At 31.6% G+C, this 18427-nt stretch overlaps 1 protein-coding gene across 1 annotated transcript in view; it reads right to left on the bottom strand.

The window, feature by feature from the left end:
- LOC147035470 (uncharacterized) overlaps window positions 1-18427 on the bottom strand; it is a 213875-nt gene that overhangs the window by 45764 nt on the left and 149684 nt on the right. Inside the window, exon 31 of the mRNA XM_085867696.1 lies at window positions 16179-16211. Coding sequence (XP_085723822.1) covers window positions 16179-16211 — 33 coding nt within the window. The remainder of the gene's footprint in view (window positions 1-16178; window positions 16212-18427) is intronic.

Below are 18427 nucleotides of genomic sequence, written 5' to 3'. Positions count from 1 at the left end.
ATAAAATGTTCCATCTAGAGAAACGCGAAGTTGTTTCACCTTAGCATTATCACTCAATGCATTATTCTTATCAGTCGCAGTATCACCATCTGGCTTTTTAAAAATCATCCACAGATATCGTGGCTTTCCTTCCAGAACACCCAAATTCCACGTGTAAGTAGTTTGATTGAGTTTAACGTGTTGACATCTTCTTTTGAGGTATGATACACTGAGTGGTTTTTTTGAGTTAAGTCTTCGATTCAACATCTCTTCTGTTTTAAGATTAGGAGTATATTCACTGATATACCAACTCATCTCCTCAATTACAAATTTATTCTGATCACCAAAAGCATTACCAACACCAAAAAACAATCTATTTTCATTATCATTCCTTTGTAGTTGAAATCTAATTTTAAGACCATACAGAACTTTATCATAATCACAAAATCCAAATATACCTTTAAGAGGAACTGCCACAGTAAAACTATTTTCTGCTTTTGTATCATCATTATACATTCCTTTCCTTTGAATATATCCAGGGTCTGTGTTTGTTCCCGTTGACATATCAGGAATAAAACCTTCGACAGACCCCTTTCCCATTCTATCACTGAATGTATAGAGTGTAAATTTCATCATTTCAGATACAGCAGAGACATAATCAACCGCTTCAACTTCTTGTGTTCCAATATACAATCGCACACTATCAAACATTTTCCAGAAGAAATCATTTACAAGTGTAGCGTTTGTGTTATTCCCAGCCTTAGTGAATTTAAATTTACACAACAAGAAACTTTCGGAGAGATTCAAATAGGTTTGTTGATTATTTATTTCAAAACTTTTTGTACCATTTGTATTCCAGTCTGTTCCAGTTATTGCATTTACCTTGAAGTAATCTTCTTTTTTAGTGGAGTTTGAGATAATAATAGTATCATCCAAATCATAGATACTATCAATTGCTTCCATACTTGTATTTATTTAGGAAAAAAGATGTTAAAACTTTTGAAACCCTGATCCAAGTATTTGAATTATTTTCTGCCGTTCTTGGGGGGACAACTGAGTTTTACCTTTCTTAATTTCTTTTATTGCTTGTAATTTATGAGATTCTTTCTGAGCATCTTTTATACTCTTTACAGCACCTGCTACATTTCCCACAGCAGAAGCAGTTGAACCAATTAGGTCTTTATGTTTAAGAATAGTTGAACCAATACCCATGAGAGTATCAATTATCCCATCTCCTCTAAATTGATGTCCGACACCCCTTTGTCTCTTAGGTTTATAGTATCCTCTACCAAGATACATACCTTCACCCTTGTAGTACGGGGAAAGGAACATCCCATCCCCTGTAATTATTTTATATTTTCCCAACTCGTGCTTCCTCACAATAACCATCGTATTTATTTATTGAAAAACTTCACGTAGGTGAATTCTGATGGATATAACTTCTCCATTAAAAGAGATCACACGATTATCTTGGTCGGTTATCCTAAAATTTACTCTGTGTATGGTTTTTCCTGACACAGGTAGATAAACCAAATTTTTAGGCTCCATATTGAATTTATAACCAATTGGGGTTGAGTATGCGCTGAATGAAAATATTGTATTTGTTTTTAATCCATCATTATAAGCACCATCAATCAAATCACAGTGAATTAACACCGAATTTATTCCTGAGGATATTTGAATGACATTATCACTGTAAAACGTCCCATTAGTTTCAATCTTTTTGAGGAGAAACCTAATAACTCTCTAAATGAATTATCAATTGTGAAATCAACCTTGTAGTTATTTTTAACTTTAATCGTTGATTTTGAAGTATGTTTTTGAATGTTTATAATAATATTTTTTGGTTCATCACCCTGTTCTTTCATAAGACGAGCAATTTCGGAAGATATTTGAGAAATCTCGTATGCTCCGGGTGAGACTGTTATCGTTTTGTATCCACTTCCCGGATTATAACTAAACTTGTCATTTTTCTCGGTTATATTAAATAAGGTATTATAAGTCTCCATGGACAATAAAGATGCCTCATATTCTTTTGTTGTGTCAAGTTGTAGTGGGTATGGGAATGAAGATGTGTGGTCGCTTGTTGTGAAATTAAAACTCAGGATTGTGCTTCTCATCTTATTTAATATGAGATAAAATGTCTTTATATTGAGATTTATTAATTATTTTCATGTTCATCAACTGGTCTAAAATGGCTGATGCTTCATTAAAACAATTGTTATTTCCAGCCTTCTTACTGCCGAACAACAATAACAGTCTATTAACTAATTGCGATGGGTCATTTGGAAGAAAACTAATACCTGAACCAAGGATACTTAAAGCCTGAATAATGTGTTTCTCCTTCTCATTCTTCCTACTTTTACCAGAAAGAATAACCTTATAATTTAGAGTGTTCAGCAAATCAATATATACTCTATCATCATTATTTTCCATATCCAATGGTTTATCAATATACTTTGATTCATCCCTCACAGTTGAACCTTGCCTTCCATCTTTTGTGAGAAGAAACATTAATCTCGGAGTTAGTTTAACAGGGGGTTGAGCAGAACTTAATAACCTTAATTCATCATTAAATATCAATACCTTTTCTTGAACAAGATGAAATATTGCTGGTTGTTCTGTTGGAATGAGTCCTGCTTTGGTTTTTGAATCTGCTGAATATTCATTGTTTTGAACAGCATTCACAATATAATCAGGGGGTTGATTAATCTCTTCCAGTTGTTGAAATAAACCTTCATCATGTTCTAATTCTCCAATATGCTCTAATTCTTCCTCCGTCATTTGACTGAAATCTTTTAACATTTGGAGCTTTCTAGGAGTATATTCTACTGTGGGAACTGTGGAAACATCTTTCATTTTTTCTTGGGAAGTTTTTAAAAGTGGTTTAAAAAATTTCTCTTGTTTTTTTTCAAATGCTTCTTCGCCCGTTAGTTTCTGTCTGCGTTTCTTCTTTATGTCTTCCTGTTGTTTTACAACTTTTGAAACCAACTCTTGATGTTCCTTAAATCTTCTTGCTCTTTCTTTTGTATCCATTTATTTATTGTAAAATATCATTTAATGAATTGTAAAGATCAACAGGGAAATTTTCCTTTTCTTCATCATTCAAGTAGATGTGTTCAAATAAATCCTTTTCTTTAAATATTTCATCAAATTCTTTATTAACATTAATGCGAGTTGTAATTTCTTCTTCACTAATCCTTGCATCTCTGCTTTTCATACGTTTGTGTTGAGTTTCTTCATCAACATCAAAACCGAATGATAAAATCTTCACTCCGCTCAGATATTTAATAATTTGTCTCTGTTCCTTCTGGATTAGTTTCTAATATCCCAACACCACCAGATTTTAGTTTCTTTAACTCACTCTTACAATGTGAATATTTTGTTGTACCAAGAGAAACCTCCTCAAATATTTGTCCTTCATTCCTCAATCGCATATGTTCCTCCACTGAAATATAGTGATAATCTTCACCTTTTACTTCTCCAGGTCTTATTGCTCTAGTTGTTGTTGATACAATGCGTATCACGGGGTGTTTTTAAGTAAATTTACAATATTCTCATTTGTACTACACAAGAACCTTGATTTATGAAAGTTTTTTCCAGAAGCAGATTTACCCACAAGATTTATAATAATAGTTGTCATTTATATATGTAATTGTTTATAAAACAAAAAATATATCCCTTAATATCTCATCTTGTTTCACAACAATATATTTATATTTTTCAGTCGTGTGCTTCATATAATCCTCAAATTTCTTTTTACTACATAATGTAGAACAATTATCTCTCCAAAAATTATTGATATCTATTGAATTTAACTTGAATAAAATAAAAGTATTAGCATTGTTTCTGATGGAACGACGAGGAAGTTGAAAGTACGATTGACTAAGATAAATACAATTACAAGAAGAATGTCTCCCTCTTGTGTAGTAGCTGTCCATTACCGTTTGGTTTCTCTCATTAACACAATCATCAAAGATAACGAGGTTCTTTTTTGATTTATCCAAATCTTGGGGAGACGGTATATCATCCGTATTATCACTAAGAATACAAGTTATAAGATTTGATTTCTTTTTACATCTCTGTGTATCACAAAATAGTTGAATTATATCTTCAATGTTATAATCATTTAGGTTTTTTTGACGTTTAAATAAACCTATTATATCTTCTTTTTGAAGACCAGCATTAAAACCTTGTGAGAGTAGTTGATACTCTGGTTGAAAACTCGACTTTGTGAAAATTATTAAATTATCATAATCTAAAAAGTTGGGAGTGAGGAGCATTTTTAAAAGTAAGCAGGTTTTTCCACATCCACTTGAACCAACTATGAGACATCTTCATGAATTTGGGAGATTTTTATGGTTGTTAAATTTTATCTTATTTTCCCAAATAGGTAAAAAATCATTCATTTATATATTTGAAAAACAGGTTATTTAATTTATTATTGGCTTTTTTAGAAACTCTATATTTTATCCTAAGTTCAGGTTTAATTTCAAGATAATCCATTATTTTATTTATACAATATCTTGTGTTGATATTTCCCTGAAAATTACATCCATGAATAATATACAACAACAATCCTTTGAACATTTCTCTTATACGTTCAGTTTCTTCCCTTGTAAGGAAAGGTGTGTTATCATCCTCATACTTTACATTCATTTCTCTAATCAATCTTGTAAAGTAATTCATTTTTGGTGTAAATCTAAAAGAATTATTTTCCTTTTTATATTTTTTATTATCATTAATTAGAAGATAATCACAGAATATACATTGTTTATAGGCTTTTGACTCTGTGTTTAATCCCGTCTTTCACACGCAGGACAATTCTCAAATTTGTCATATGGAGAATCAGGAAAGTCTAGCATATTTATAAAGTAAAACTTTACTTAAACTGAAATTCATCTATACTTTCAGTTGTATATTACCATCGATATCGATATACTTTTTTCATTATCAGATTCAACGACAACATTTTTTATATTAAAGGTAATTTTAAAATTATCGTTAACTACTATTGAACGAAATGTCATTTCACCTGATATATTAACATCCTTTATTTCATCAAGATTTACATCTTTAGGGTTGTTGAAAAAAATACAAATTTCTCCTTGCATATTACAGATGGTCTTATCTTTTCTTTCTAAAGCTTCATCCATAAGGTTTTTGTTCTTTGATACTTTTTCTTGTTTCATTGCTTTTTCTAGTTTTGAATATATTACTAGAAGGAGAGGAGAAACTTTTGTTAGAGATACTTTAATTGATGTTCTACCAGGTATACTAAAAGCCCTTCCACTGAAGGAAATTGAAGAACTCATATTATTTACCATAATAGTTTTTATCCAATAGTTGTTATATTTATCTTTGTTCAATTTTACATCCTTGACATATTTCTCAGTATCTTTAACAGATGAAGAGATTGATTGAAACTTGTCTTTTGTGTCTTGAAACATTGTATTTATTAAGTGAAAAAGTTGGAGGATAAAATGTTTTTAAGCACAGATTCACCTATAAATTAAACGAAATTTTCATCAAGAAAATTTTAGTTTAAGCAAAGTTTTATTCTATAAATATGGTGAATACAACGTACTGCGATGTTTGTAATCACGAATATAAACATTATAGAAAACACCTCCGAACCAACAAACACACATTTAATCTATTTCATCAAATATCTCCTCTTGAGTTGGAAAGAAAACATTGTGATATCTGTTCAAAGGATGTTTTGAAGAGTAGTTATAATCAACATCTTCAATCACAAAAACACACGAAAAATGAGTTTAAAGTAAAGGGAGACTATTATATTAAAAACACTGATGAGGCATTTAAAGGGCATATAAAAATAAGGATTTTTCAATTTGGAGAACCCGGTCCATCATCAATAGCTGAATCAATTGAAATAGTGAAACCCGATGTTGAAAAATTTATTAAAAAGACATTAAAAGAAATAAAAACTTTAAAGTTTTATATGGGAGTGAAAATGAATATGAAAAGACAAGATGAAGAACAAACTCCTTATATGAGAACAGATCTTCATTTTATAACATCATTTCAAGATTTTTTGAATAGTGGGGTTTATGAAGAACTATCAAGACAAGAGGAGGATGTTGATAATACAGTGGTAGGAAGTGGATTCAATATTAAAAAATCATCTTTTTAGATATACACATTCTAAAATCAAACCCTCTTAAAGCTTCTTCTTATATTGAATTACCAAAAGAAATAAAACTAAAGAAGGCAGTTGTTAATATTAAGAACAATGATAATAAATGTTTTCTCTGGTCTGTTCTTGCTCACTTACATCCACCAAAATGTAATTCAGAAAGAGTAAAACAATATATGAAATATGAGAATACCTTGGACATTAAAGATTTTAAATTCCCAATGCCACTAACAGATATTCCTAAATTTGAGAAAAAGAATAATCTTTCTATTAATGTATATGGATTAACGGATACAAACAAAGTTCAAATATTAAAAATTTCAAACAACTATAAAAATGAAGAAACACACATTGACCTTTTATATTTTAGTGTTGGAAAGAATTCACATTACACATACATCAATAATTTATCAAGATTAATCTCTTCTCAGGTATTCAGAACAGCAAACAAAATATATCCTTGTAAGCGATGTCTTAATTCATTTCATACAAAAGAACGATTAGAACAACATTCAAAATATTGTAGTAATCATAAATCAGCTGTAATTACAATGCCTAAACCTGGTGAAAAGATTTATTTTGAAGATTATAATAAATCTATCATGCACCCATTTGTGATATACGCTGATTTTGAATGTATCCTTAAAAAGATAAATACTGCTTCTCCTAATCCAAAAGAACCATATACAAATAAATATCAAAAACATATTCCTTGTAGTTTCTGTTATTATATCAAATCATCTGTTGGAGAAAAGTATAACAAACTTGAACATTATCGTGGAAAAAATGCTTCACAAGAGTTTGTAAAACGATTAGAAAAGGATTGTATAAGACTCACTAAATTAATGAAAGAAACAAATGAACCGATGAAATTAACCAAAGAAGAAAAATTAGAATTTAGAATGAACAATATCTGTCATATTTGTGAGGGGGAAATTAAGGAGTCTAAAGTTAGAGACCATTGTCATCTTACTGGTAAATATAGAGGTCCCGCTCATTCCTGTTGTAATCTTAATTATAAATTACCTTCTTTTATTCCAGTCTTTCTTCACAACAGCGCCAACTATGATACACATCTATTTATAAATGAACTTTCAAAAACACCAGGGAATATTTCTGCTATAACAAACACAAGTCAAAAGTATATTTCATTTTCAAAAATGATATTCACAAAACCTTTAACTCGTATTAGGTTTTTAGATTCTTACAAGTTTATGGGAACACCACTAGCCTACCTCGCATCAAATCTAAGCTCCACGGACTCTTTTCCAAATCTTAATTCATTCTTTCCAAAAGAGGAAATTCTCACTAAAGAGGAAATTCAGATTAAAGAGAGAATTCAAAGTAAAGAGGAAACTCTAATTAATGAAGAAATTCTAACTGAAGATGAAATTCTAATTATAAAGAAAATTCGAACTAAAGAGGAAATTCAGATTAAAGATGAAATTCTGATTAAAGAAGGAATTCTTACGAGAGAGGAAATTCAAAAAAGGAATGAAATTCAAAGTAAAGAGAAAATTCTTACAAGTAAGGGAATTTATCCTTATGATTATATGGATTCATTTATGAGATTTAAAGAAACACAACTTCCTTCAAAAGAAAGTTTCTATAATAACCTTTATGAAGAAGAGATAAGTGATAAGGAATATAAACACGCACAAGAAATATGGAAAATATTTAAGATAAAGAACCTTGGAGAATATCACGATTTATATCTAAAAACAGATGTTTTATTGTTAGCTGATGTGTTTGAAGCTTTTAGATCACTCTGTCATAATAAAAATTGTTATGGATTAGATCCTGCCCACTATTTCACAGCTCCTGGTTTAGCTTGGAGTGCAATGTTGAAAATGACAAAACAAGATATAGATTTAATCAGTGATGTGGATATGCTTTTGATGATTGAGAAGTCCAAGAGAGGTGGAATATCACAAGTATGTTCAAAAGATATGCTAAAGCAAATAATAAATATCTTCCAAATTATGATAGTGAAAAAGATAGTAATTATTTGATGTATTTTGATGCTAATAATTTGTATGGATGGGCAATGTCTCAATCTCTGCCTTATGGTAAATTAGAGTGGGTGGAAGAAAAGGATTATGAAAAGGCTTTGATGAATATTGTTATTTCTTCTCAAGAGGAATTGAATGACGAAGAAGAAGGTTATTATTTTGAAGTTGATTTGAGGTACCCGAGTGATCTTCATAATAAGCATAAAGATCTTCCTTTTGCATGTGAGAAAGAAACTCCAAAGAAAGAATGGTTAAGTGATTATCATAAAAGTTTTAATATTAAAGGTAAATCAACAGAAAAGTTATTAACAACATTCTATGATAAAGAGGGATATGTTTTGCATCAGAGAAGCTTAAAACAGTTTTTGAGAGAAGGATTGAGAGTAGCTAAAATTCATAGAGTTTTAAAATTTAAACAAAGTCCTTGGGTGAAAAAGTATATTCAATTTAATACAGATATGAGAGCAAATACAAAAGTAAAATTTGAAGGGGACTTTTATAAATTAATGAATAATGCTGTATTTGGAAAGACTATGGAAAATGTTAGAAACAGACAAAACATTAGATTCGCAACATCTTGGAAAGAAGCTTCGAGATTGATAAATAAACCAAGTTTTGAGAGAGAAGAGGTTTTTTCAGAGAACTTTTCTGCAATTCATATGAAAAAGGAAAGTATTGTAATGGATAAACCAATTTATATTGGAACAGCAGTTCTTGATTTATCAAAGATATTGATGTATGATTATTTGTATAATGACTTAAAGAAAGAGTATGGTGAAAATGTTTCATTGTTGTATATGGATACTGATAGTTTTATCCTAGATATAAAAACTGATGATGTTTATGAAGATATGAAGAAAAATATTGGAGTATATGATACAAGTAATTTCAGCAAGAAGAGTGAGTTATTTTCCAAAAAGAATGAAAAGGTTATTGGTAAGTTTAAGGATGAGTTGGGTGGAAAAGTAATGAGTGAGTTTATTGGATTGAGAGCAAAGGCATATGCTTATAAGTATGGTGAACAGATTGATAAGAGGTTAAAGGGAATAAAGAAATATGTAATAAAGAAATCAATAACTTTTAGAAATTATTATAATTGTTTGATGAATAAGAAAGAAGAATATAGGAAAATGAATACAATAAGAAGTTATAAACATAACATATATAGTGAAGAAGTAAATAAAAAGGCATTAGGAGCCTTTGATGATAAGAGATTTATTTTAGATAATGGAATAGATTGTGTTCCATATGGATATTGTATGATAGAGTGTATAAAATAGATTATGTTTTAACGATGGGAAGATGGGTTAGGGTTTTTCAAGGGCTACCGCCGCGTTTTTTCACAATATATAAATGGTTAAACCAAGTATTAATCAAACTAAAGAGTGGAGAAAATCTCAGTCTTGGTATATAAATGGAAAACATAATGAATGTGAAAAATATCAAATAAGTCTTATTGAAAAAATAACTAAAACAAAGGTAAATAAAACAAATAAGCGAATTAATTTAAAAACTAGTAAGTTAGAGGATGTAAAGAAAAAAATGAATATCCTTGAATGGACTGAAAACTTTGATGGTTATCAATTGAACAATGAAAAAACAATTTACTATAATCTCAAAATGATATGTGGCTCAGGAGGTGGTCAGATGAGAGCATTAAGAGAAGTTTATCATTTCGTAATGGCACAAAAGGGGTATCTTAAAAAATATAAAGATTCAAATGTTTTGTTTGTCAATATTTTAGATGGGGATTATTGTGCAAAGAAAATTAAACTATTGAAGGAATTTGAGAATGAACAAATCTTTATAGGTTCAATGAGTGAGCTGTTCAACCCCCAGGTGTTCAATTCAATGAGGTTCAACCTCCAAGTTAAAAGGGGAGACAAATAAATATACCTTGAGATAAAAAGGGGGTTTATTTTTAGGGAAAAAAATATAAATCGCTGAAAATCCCCCATTCATTTACATGGGGAAAAGTGAGCCAGAATCAGTATTCTTACCCTACTTATAACAATCTATAAATGCGGTAACACCGTATGTATATCACAAACAATAATTGTTGGAACACCATGTGATTATAACAACTTATAAATGCTGTAATATCTTGTGATTATAACATTCCATAAATGCTGTCATAGCTTGTGATTATAACAATCTGGAAACGCTATAATATCATGTGATTATAACAATTCATAAATTCTGCAATAGCTTATGATTATAACAATCCATAAATGCTGTAATAGCTTGTGATTATAACAATCCATAAATGCTGTAATAGCTTGTGATTATAACGATCCAGAAATGCTGCAATAGCTTGTGATTATAACAATCTGGAAACGCCATTATATAATGTGATTATAACAATCCATAAATGCTGTTATAGCTTGTGATTACAGTATAACAATCCAGAAATGTTGCAACAGCTTGTGATTATCACAATCCAGAAATGCTGTAATATCGTGTGATTACAACAATCCATAAATGCTGCAATAGCTTGTGATTATAACAATCCATAAATGCTGTCATAGCTTGTGATTATAACAATCCATAAATGCTGTAATAGCTTGTGATTATAACAATCCATAAATTCTGTAATAGCTTGTGATTATAACAATCCATAAATGCTGTAATAGCTTATGATTATAACAATCCATAAATGCTGTAATAGCTTGTGATTATAACAATCCATAAATGCTGTAATAGCTTATGATTATAACAATCCATAAATGCTGCAATAGCTTGTGAATATAACAATCCATAAATGCTGTAATAGCTTGTGATTATAACAATCCATAAATACTGTTATAGCTTGTGATTATAACAATCCAGAAATGCTGCAATAGCTTGTGATTATACCAATCCATAAATGCTGTAATAGCTTGTGATTATAGCAATCCATAAATGCTAAAATAGGTTGTGATAATAACAATTTGGAAATGCCATAACATCATGTTATTATAACAATCCATAAATGCTGCAATAGTTTGACATTATAACAATCTATAAATGCTGTAACACCGTATGTATATCACAAACAATAATTGTTGGAACACCATGTGATTATAACAACTTATAAATGCTGTAATAGCCTGTGATTATAACAATCCATAAATGCTGTAATAACTTGTGATTATATCAATCCATAAATGCTGTAATAGCTTGTGATTATAACAATCTATAAATGCTGTTATAGCTTGTGATTATAACAATCCAGAAATGCTGCAATAGCTTGTGATAATAACAATCTGGAAATGCCATATCATGTGATTATAACAATTCATAAATGCTGCAATAGCTTGTGATTATAACAATCCATAAATACTGTTATAGCTTGTGATTATAACAATCCAGAAATGCTGCAATAGCTTGTGATTATACCAATCCATAAATGCTGTAATAGCTTGTGATTATAGCAATCCATAAATGCTAAAATAGGTTGTGATAATAACAATTTGGAAATGCCATAACATCATGTTATTATAACAATCCATAAATGCTGCAATAGTTTGACATTATAACAATCCATAAATGCTGTAATAGCTTGTGATTATAACAATACATAAATGCTGCAATAGCTTGTGATTATAACACTCCATAAATGCTGTAATAGCTTGTGATTATAACAATCCATAAATGCTGTAATAGCTTATGATTATAACAATCCATAAATGCTGCAATAGCTTGTGAATATAACAATCCATAAATGCTGTAATAGCTTGTGATTATAACAATCCATAAATACTGTTATAGCTTGTGATTATAACAATCCAGAAATGCTGCAATAGCTTGTGATTATACCAATCCATAAATGCTGTAATAGCTTGTGATTATAGCAATCCATAAATGCTAAAATAGGTTGTGATAATAACAATTTGGAAATGCCATAACATCATGTTATTATAACAATCCATAAATGCTGCAATAGTTTGACATTATAACAATCTATAAATGCTGTAACACCGTATGTATATCACAAACAATAATTGTTGGAACACCATGTGATTATAACAACTTATAAATGCTGTAATAGCCTGTGATTATAACAATCCATAAATGCTGTAATAACTTGTGATTATATCAATCCATAAATGCTGTAATAGCTTGTGATTATAACAATCTATAAATGCTGTTATAGCTTGTGATTATAACAATCCAGAAATGCTGCAATAGCTTGTGATAATAACAATCTGGAAATGCCATATCATGTGATTATAACAATTCATAAATGCTGCAATAGCTTGTGATTATAACAATCCATAAATACTGTTATAGCTTGTGATTATAACAATCCAGAAATGCTGCAATAGCTTGTGATTATACCAATCCATAAATGCTGTAATAGCTTGTGATTATAGCAATCCATAAATGCTAAAATAGGTTGTGATAATAACAATTTGGAAATGCCATAACATCATGTTATTATAACAATCCATAAATGCTGCAATAGTTTGACATTATAACAATCCATAAATGCTGTAATAGCTTGTGATTATAACAATACATAAATGCTGCAATAGCTTGTGATTATAACACTCCATAAATGCTGTAATAGCTTGTGATTATAACAATCCATAAATGCTGTAATAGCTTATGATTATAACAATCCATAAATGCTGCAATAGCTTGTGAATATAACAATCCATAAATGCTGTAATAGCTTGTGATTATAACAATCCATAAATACTGTTATAGCTTGTGATTATAACAATCCAGAAATGCTGCAATAGCTTGTGATTATACCAATCCATAAATGCTGTAATAGCTTGTGATTATAGCAATCCATAAATGCTAAAATAGGTTGTGATAATAACAATTTGGAAATGCCATAACATCATGTTATTATAACAATCCATAAATGCTGCAATAGTTTGACATTATAACAATCTATAAATGCTGTAACACCGTATGTATATCACAAACAATAATTGTTGGAACACCATGTGATTATAACAACTTATAAATGCTGTAATAGCCTGTGATTATAACAATCCATAAATGCTGTAATAACTTGTGATTATATCAATCCATAAATGCTGTAATAGCTTGTGATTATAACAATCTATAAATGCTGTTATAGCTTGTGATTATAACAATCCAGAAATGCTGCAATAGCTTGTGATAATAACAATCTGGAAATGCCATATCATGTGATTATAACAATTCATAAATGCTGCAATAGCTTGTGATTATAACAATCCATAAATACTGTTATAGCTTGTGATTATAACAATCCAGAAATGCTGCAATAGCTTGTGATTATACCAATCCATAAATGCTGTAATAGCTTGTGATTATAGCAATCCATAAATGCTAAAATAGGTTGTGATAATAACAATTTGGAAATGCCATAACATCATGTTATTATAACAATCCATAAATGCTGCAATAGTTTGACATTATAACAATCCATAAATGCTGTAATAGCTTGTGATTATAACAATACATAAATGCTGCAATAGCTTGTGATTATAACACTCCATAAATGCTGTAATAGCTTGTAATTATAACAATCCATAAATGCTGTAATAACTTGTGATTATAACAATCCATAAATGCTGTAATAGCTTGTGATTATAACAATCTATAAATGCTGTTATAGCTTGTGATTATAACAATCCAGAAATGCTGCAATAGCTTGTGATAATAACAATCTGGAAACGCCATATCATGTGATTATAACAATTCATAAATGCTGCAATAGCTTGTGATTATAACAATCCATAAATACTGTTATAGCTTGTGATTATAACAATCCATAAATGCTGTAATAGCTTGTGATTATAACAATCCATAAATGCTGTAATAGCTTGTGATTATAACAATCCATAAATGCTGTAATAGCTTGTGATTATAACAATCCATAAATGCTGTAATAGCTTATGATTATAACAATCCATAAATGCCGCAATAGCTTGTGAATATAACAATCCATAAATGCTGTAATAGCTTGTGATTATAACAATCCATAAATACTGTTATAGCTTGTGATTATAACAATCCAGAAATGCTGCAATAGCTTGTGATTATACCAATCCATAAATGCTGTAATAGCTTGTGATTATAACAATCCATAAATGCTGCAATAGCTTGTGATTATAACACTCCATAAATGCTGTAATAGCTTGTAATTATAACAATCCATAAATGCTGTAATAACTTGTGATTATAACAATCCATAAATGCTGTAATAGCTTGTGATTATAACAATCCATAAATGCTGTAATAGCTTGTGATTATAACAATCCATAAATGCTGTAATAGCTTGTGATTATAACAATCCATAAATGCTGTAATAGCTTATGATTATAACAATCCATAAATGCTGCAATAGCTTGTGAATATAACAATCCATAAATGCTGTAATAGCTTGTGATTATAACAATCCATAAATACTGTTATAGCTTGTGATTATAACAATCCAGAAATGCTGCAATAGCTTGTGATTATACCAATCCATAAATGCTGTAATAGCTTGTGATTATAGCAATCCATAAATGCTAAAATAGGTTGTGATAATAACAATTTGGAAATGCCATAACATCATGTTATTATAACAATCCATAAATGCTGCAATAGTTTGACATTATAACAATCCATAAATGCTGCAATAGTTTGACATTATAACAATCCATAAATGCTGTAATAGCTTGTGATTATAACAATACATAAATGCTGCAATAGCTTGTGATTATAACACTCCATAAATGCTATAATAGCTTGTAATTATAACAATCCATAAATGCTGTAATAACTTGTGATTATAACAATCCATAAATGCTGTAATAGCTTGTGATTATAACAATACATAAATGCTGCAATAGCTTGTGATTATAACACTCCATAAATGCTGTAATAGCTTGTAATTATAACAATCCATAAATGCTGTAATAACTTGTGATTATAGCAATCCATAAATGCTGTAATAACTTGTGATTATATCAATCCATAAATGCTGTAATAGCTTGTGATAATAACAATCTGGAAACGCCATATCATGTGATTATAACAATTCATAAATGCTGCAATAGCTTGTGATTATAACGATCCATAAATACTGTTATAGCTTGTGATTATAACAATCCAGAAATGCTGCAATAGCTTGTGATTATACCAATCCACAAATGCTGTAATAGCTTGTGATTATAGCAATCCATAAATGCTAAAATAGGTTGTGATAATAACAATTTGGAAACGCCATAACATCATGTTATTATAACAATCCATAAATGCTGCAATAGTTTGAGATTATAACAATCCATAAATGCTGTAATAGCTTGTGATTATAACAATACATAAATGCTGCAATAGCTTGTGATTATAACAATCCATAAATGCTGTAATAGCTTGTAATTATAACAATCCATAAATGCTGTAATAACTTGTGATTATAACAATCCATAAATGCTGTAATAGCTTGTGATTATAACAATCTCTCAATGCTGTTATAGCTTGTGATTATAACAATCCAGAAATGCTGCAATAGCTTGTGATAATAACAATCTGGAAACGCCATAATATCATGTGATTATAACAATTCATAAATGCTGCAATAGCTTGTGATTATAACAATCCATAAATGCTGCAATAACTTGTGATAATAACAATCTGGAAACGCCATAATATCATGTGATTATAACAATCCATAAATGCTGCAATAGCTTGTGATTATAACAATCCATAAATGTGTAATATCTTGTGATCATAACAATCCATAAATACTGTAATATCCTGTGATTATAACAATCCATAAATGTGTAATAGCATGTGATTATAACAATATAGAAATGCTGTAATAGCTTGTATAATGCCTCAAAATGTTTTCTCTTTTGTTTTACAATGATAGTCCTGTCAAATAAAAGAGCTTAACAGAGCAACAACGATAAAGTTAACAGCACAGTTCACATTGTAAAGGCAAACAGTGTCATTGATATTGCTATGGTGAGGTGTGGTATTTGTTCGGTTGCGGCTTGTGCTGAATATGAAATTGTTAAACGAAAATGTTCGTTTTGTAGGAAAGTGTTGATTACCTCGCCCTTCGATCCATTGTCTCCTTCACTCCCCTGTGGTGTTACATGAGATGTGTTACTTCACCAGTCAGTGACTCCATGAATAGATATACAGTACACTACTTAAACAACGACGATCACTTCAACTTCAATGGTCCCAAGTATTCCAAACCTACTGCAGTTGGCCAAGTTAAGACTCGTATACAAAGGTTAAACCAAAACCATGGCAACCAGTAGAAATAAGTAAGAGTTCACAAATGCCATGATCTGCATGAAAAACAAAGTGTGTAAAATGTAATCATAAACCCATGACAATATTATTGTTATGAGATGCTGGAAGAAGCTATCTTTTCAAAGATAGCATATTTCAATGCATCTCCGAAGTTGCCCTGAGAGTATAAAGATACAATAACAATGTGTGCACTGGCAGCACATGCAGACCAGAATGGGCAGATTACTCCTTTCCTAAAAGTCATTGTTGTGGCATTCGGTTTTTTTTACCCACCAAATTGATGGTGACATGGTGACGTGGTTATTCTGAGAATAGCATGACTTACAGAGGTTTGCCGCTCGTGTTCTCAATGTTGGGGAATATTGGGTTCAGCCAAAATCTCAATTCAAAAGAAATATCAACTGTAATATCAACAACATAAATATCAAATGCACAGCAAAACTGCAAAAGACTCTCCCCATGTCCTTTCTTTCAAGACTGCACAGGGTAAGGTGTTCTATGAGCTCTCTCGTGAGGAAACTTAAGCCATCCTGGCTGGTATGCGATTGATTTTCTATGGATTATTATTATTACTAGTGTGGATCGGTATTATTACTAGTGTGGATAATATTATTATTACTAGTGTGGATAATTATAATTACTAGTGTGGATCATTATTATTGTTGTCAGGTCAGGCCAGATCAGATCTGTGACCTGCTACAGGTACCATGTAAACCTGTACTAACCTGTTCCATGGTCGGGTTGTCGGCGACTAAACCGTCTCTCCCACCAGGTTTTTTGGTGAGGAGGGTGTTTGAATATGGACACCCAGCAGGATTAAAAACAAAACCTGTCAAAGGGCGGAGGAACCCTTGTGAGCCAACGGCCATCCATATCTAGTGCCCGACTGTGTCTGCGGACGTCCTCCTGCAGTTGGGTCACTTCTTATTAGGAGGTTGTTGGCAGGATTTGCACTCCGGCCACCGTAAAACCTTTCATTTTGCAAAACATTCTCGAAGCATAAAGAATCTAAAAACCCACTCCTTGGGAGTACCTCCTGTGCAGCTTCCCTTCGCAGGGCAGCTCACCGGATGACGGGATTGGGGCAAAGCCTTCGGGACCCCCAATCTTTGATGATAGGAGGGAAACCATGGGGTGACATTCCCGGGTCAGATTGCAGGAGAGTGTGTTGGGGTGGTGCTGAGGTGTCATCCACCAGACGGCGGTCTCCTTGGGTTAACCTGAGGCGGTCCCTTCGGGTGGGTGCCTGGAATGTCCTATCCCTAAGAGAGGATGATCACCTGTCTGTTATGATCTGAGCTCAAGCGTTTGGACATCGGTATTGCAGCACTCTCTGAGGGTCAGAGAATGGATTGCGGCGAGATCATGGCGGGTGGTTCCACCTACTATTGATCTGGTCACTCTGATGGTTACCATGCCCAAGGAGTTGCTGTAGCTGTGTCCAATAAGCTGACTCCAATGATAATTGAGGTAACACCAGTCAACGAGCGTATTGTGAGACTAAGGATTCATCACTCACATTTCCGCAGGGCGCTCAAGGTCCGCCAACAATCCCCTTCTGGTAAAACTACCAAAATCATGACTCACTGCTCACCTTCACTCTTTCATTCCTCTTTTTTCCCGCCTTTGGAATAAACTCCCTCACTCTATTCATTCGCATTCTTCCCTCCAGGCCTTCAAAACAGCTGTTCACCACCACCTCTTATCATCCCCCATCCAAATCCTCGATCTTTTCTATCCCCGATAATCCACCCAAGCCCACCTCCTTCAAATTCCCTGATTTACTTCCTGAAAGTCCCTGTAATGTCCATCTTCTATTCCCCATATTCCCCATCCCATCCCTCTCCTTTCCACAGATCTAATGTATCTGTTCCCCACTGTTTTGTCCTTCCCACTCCCTCCCCTCTTGTCTCATGTCCCCCATGATGTGCGTTGTGTGTTAGCTCTCACACGAGCCTCGACAAGGTATACAAAAAAAAAATCACTCCTTGGGTGTCATTTCCCTGGTCTCTGTATATGCTCCAAATGAGGCGAGTGA

This window comes from Eptatretus burgeri, chromosome 1 (assembly GCF_056783735.1).
Source record: "Eptatretus burgeri isolate ZD-2024b chromosome 1, Ebu_testis_v1, whole genome shotgun sequence".
NCBI classification, from domain to species: domain Eukaryota; kingdom Metazoa; phylum Chordata; class Myxini; order Myxiniformes; family Myxinidae; genus Eptatretus; species Eptatretus burgeri.
This window is presented reverse-complemented; position numbering and strand designations above follow the sequence as displayed.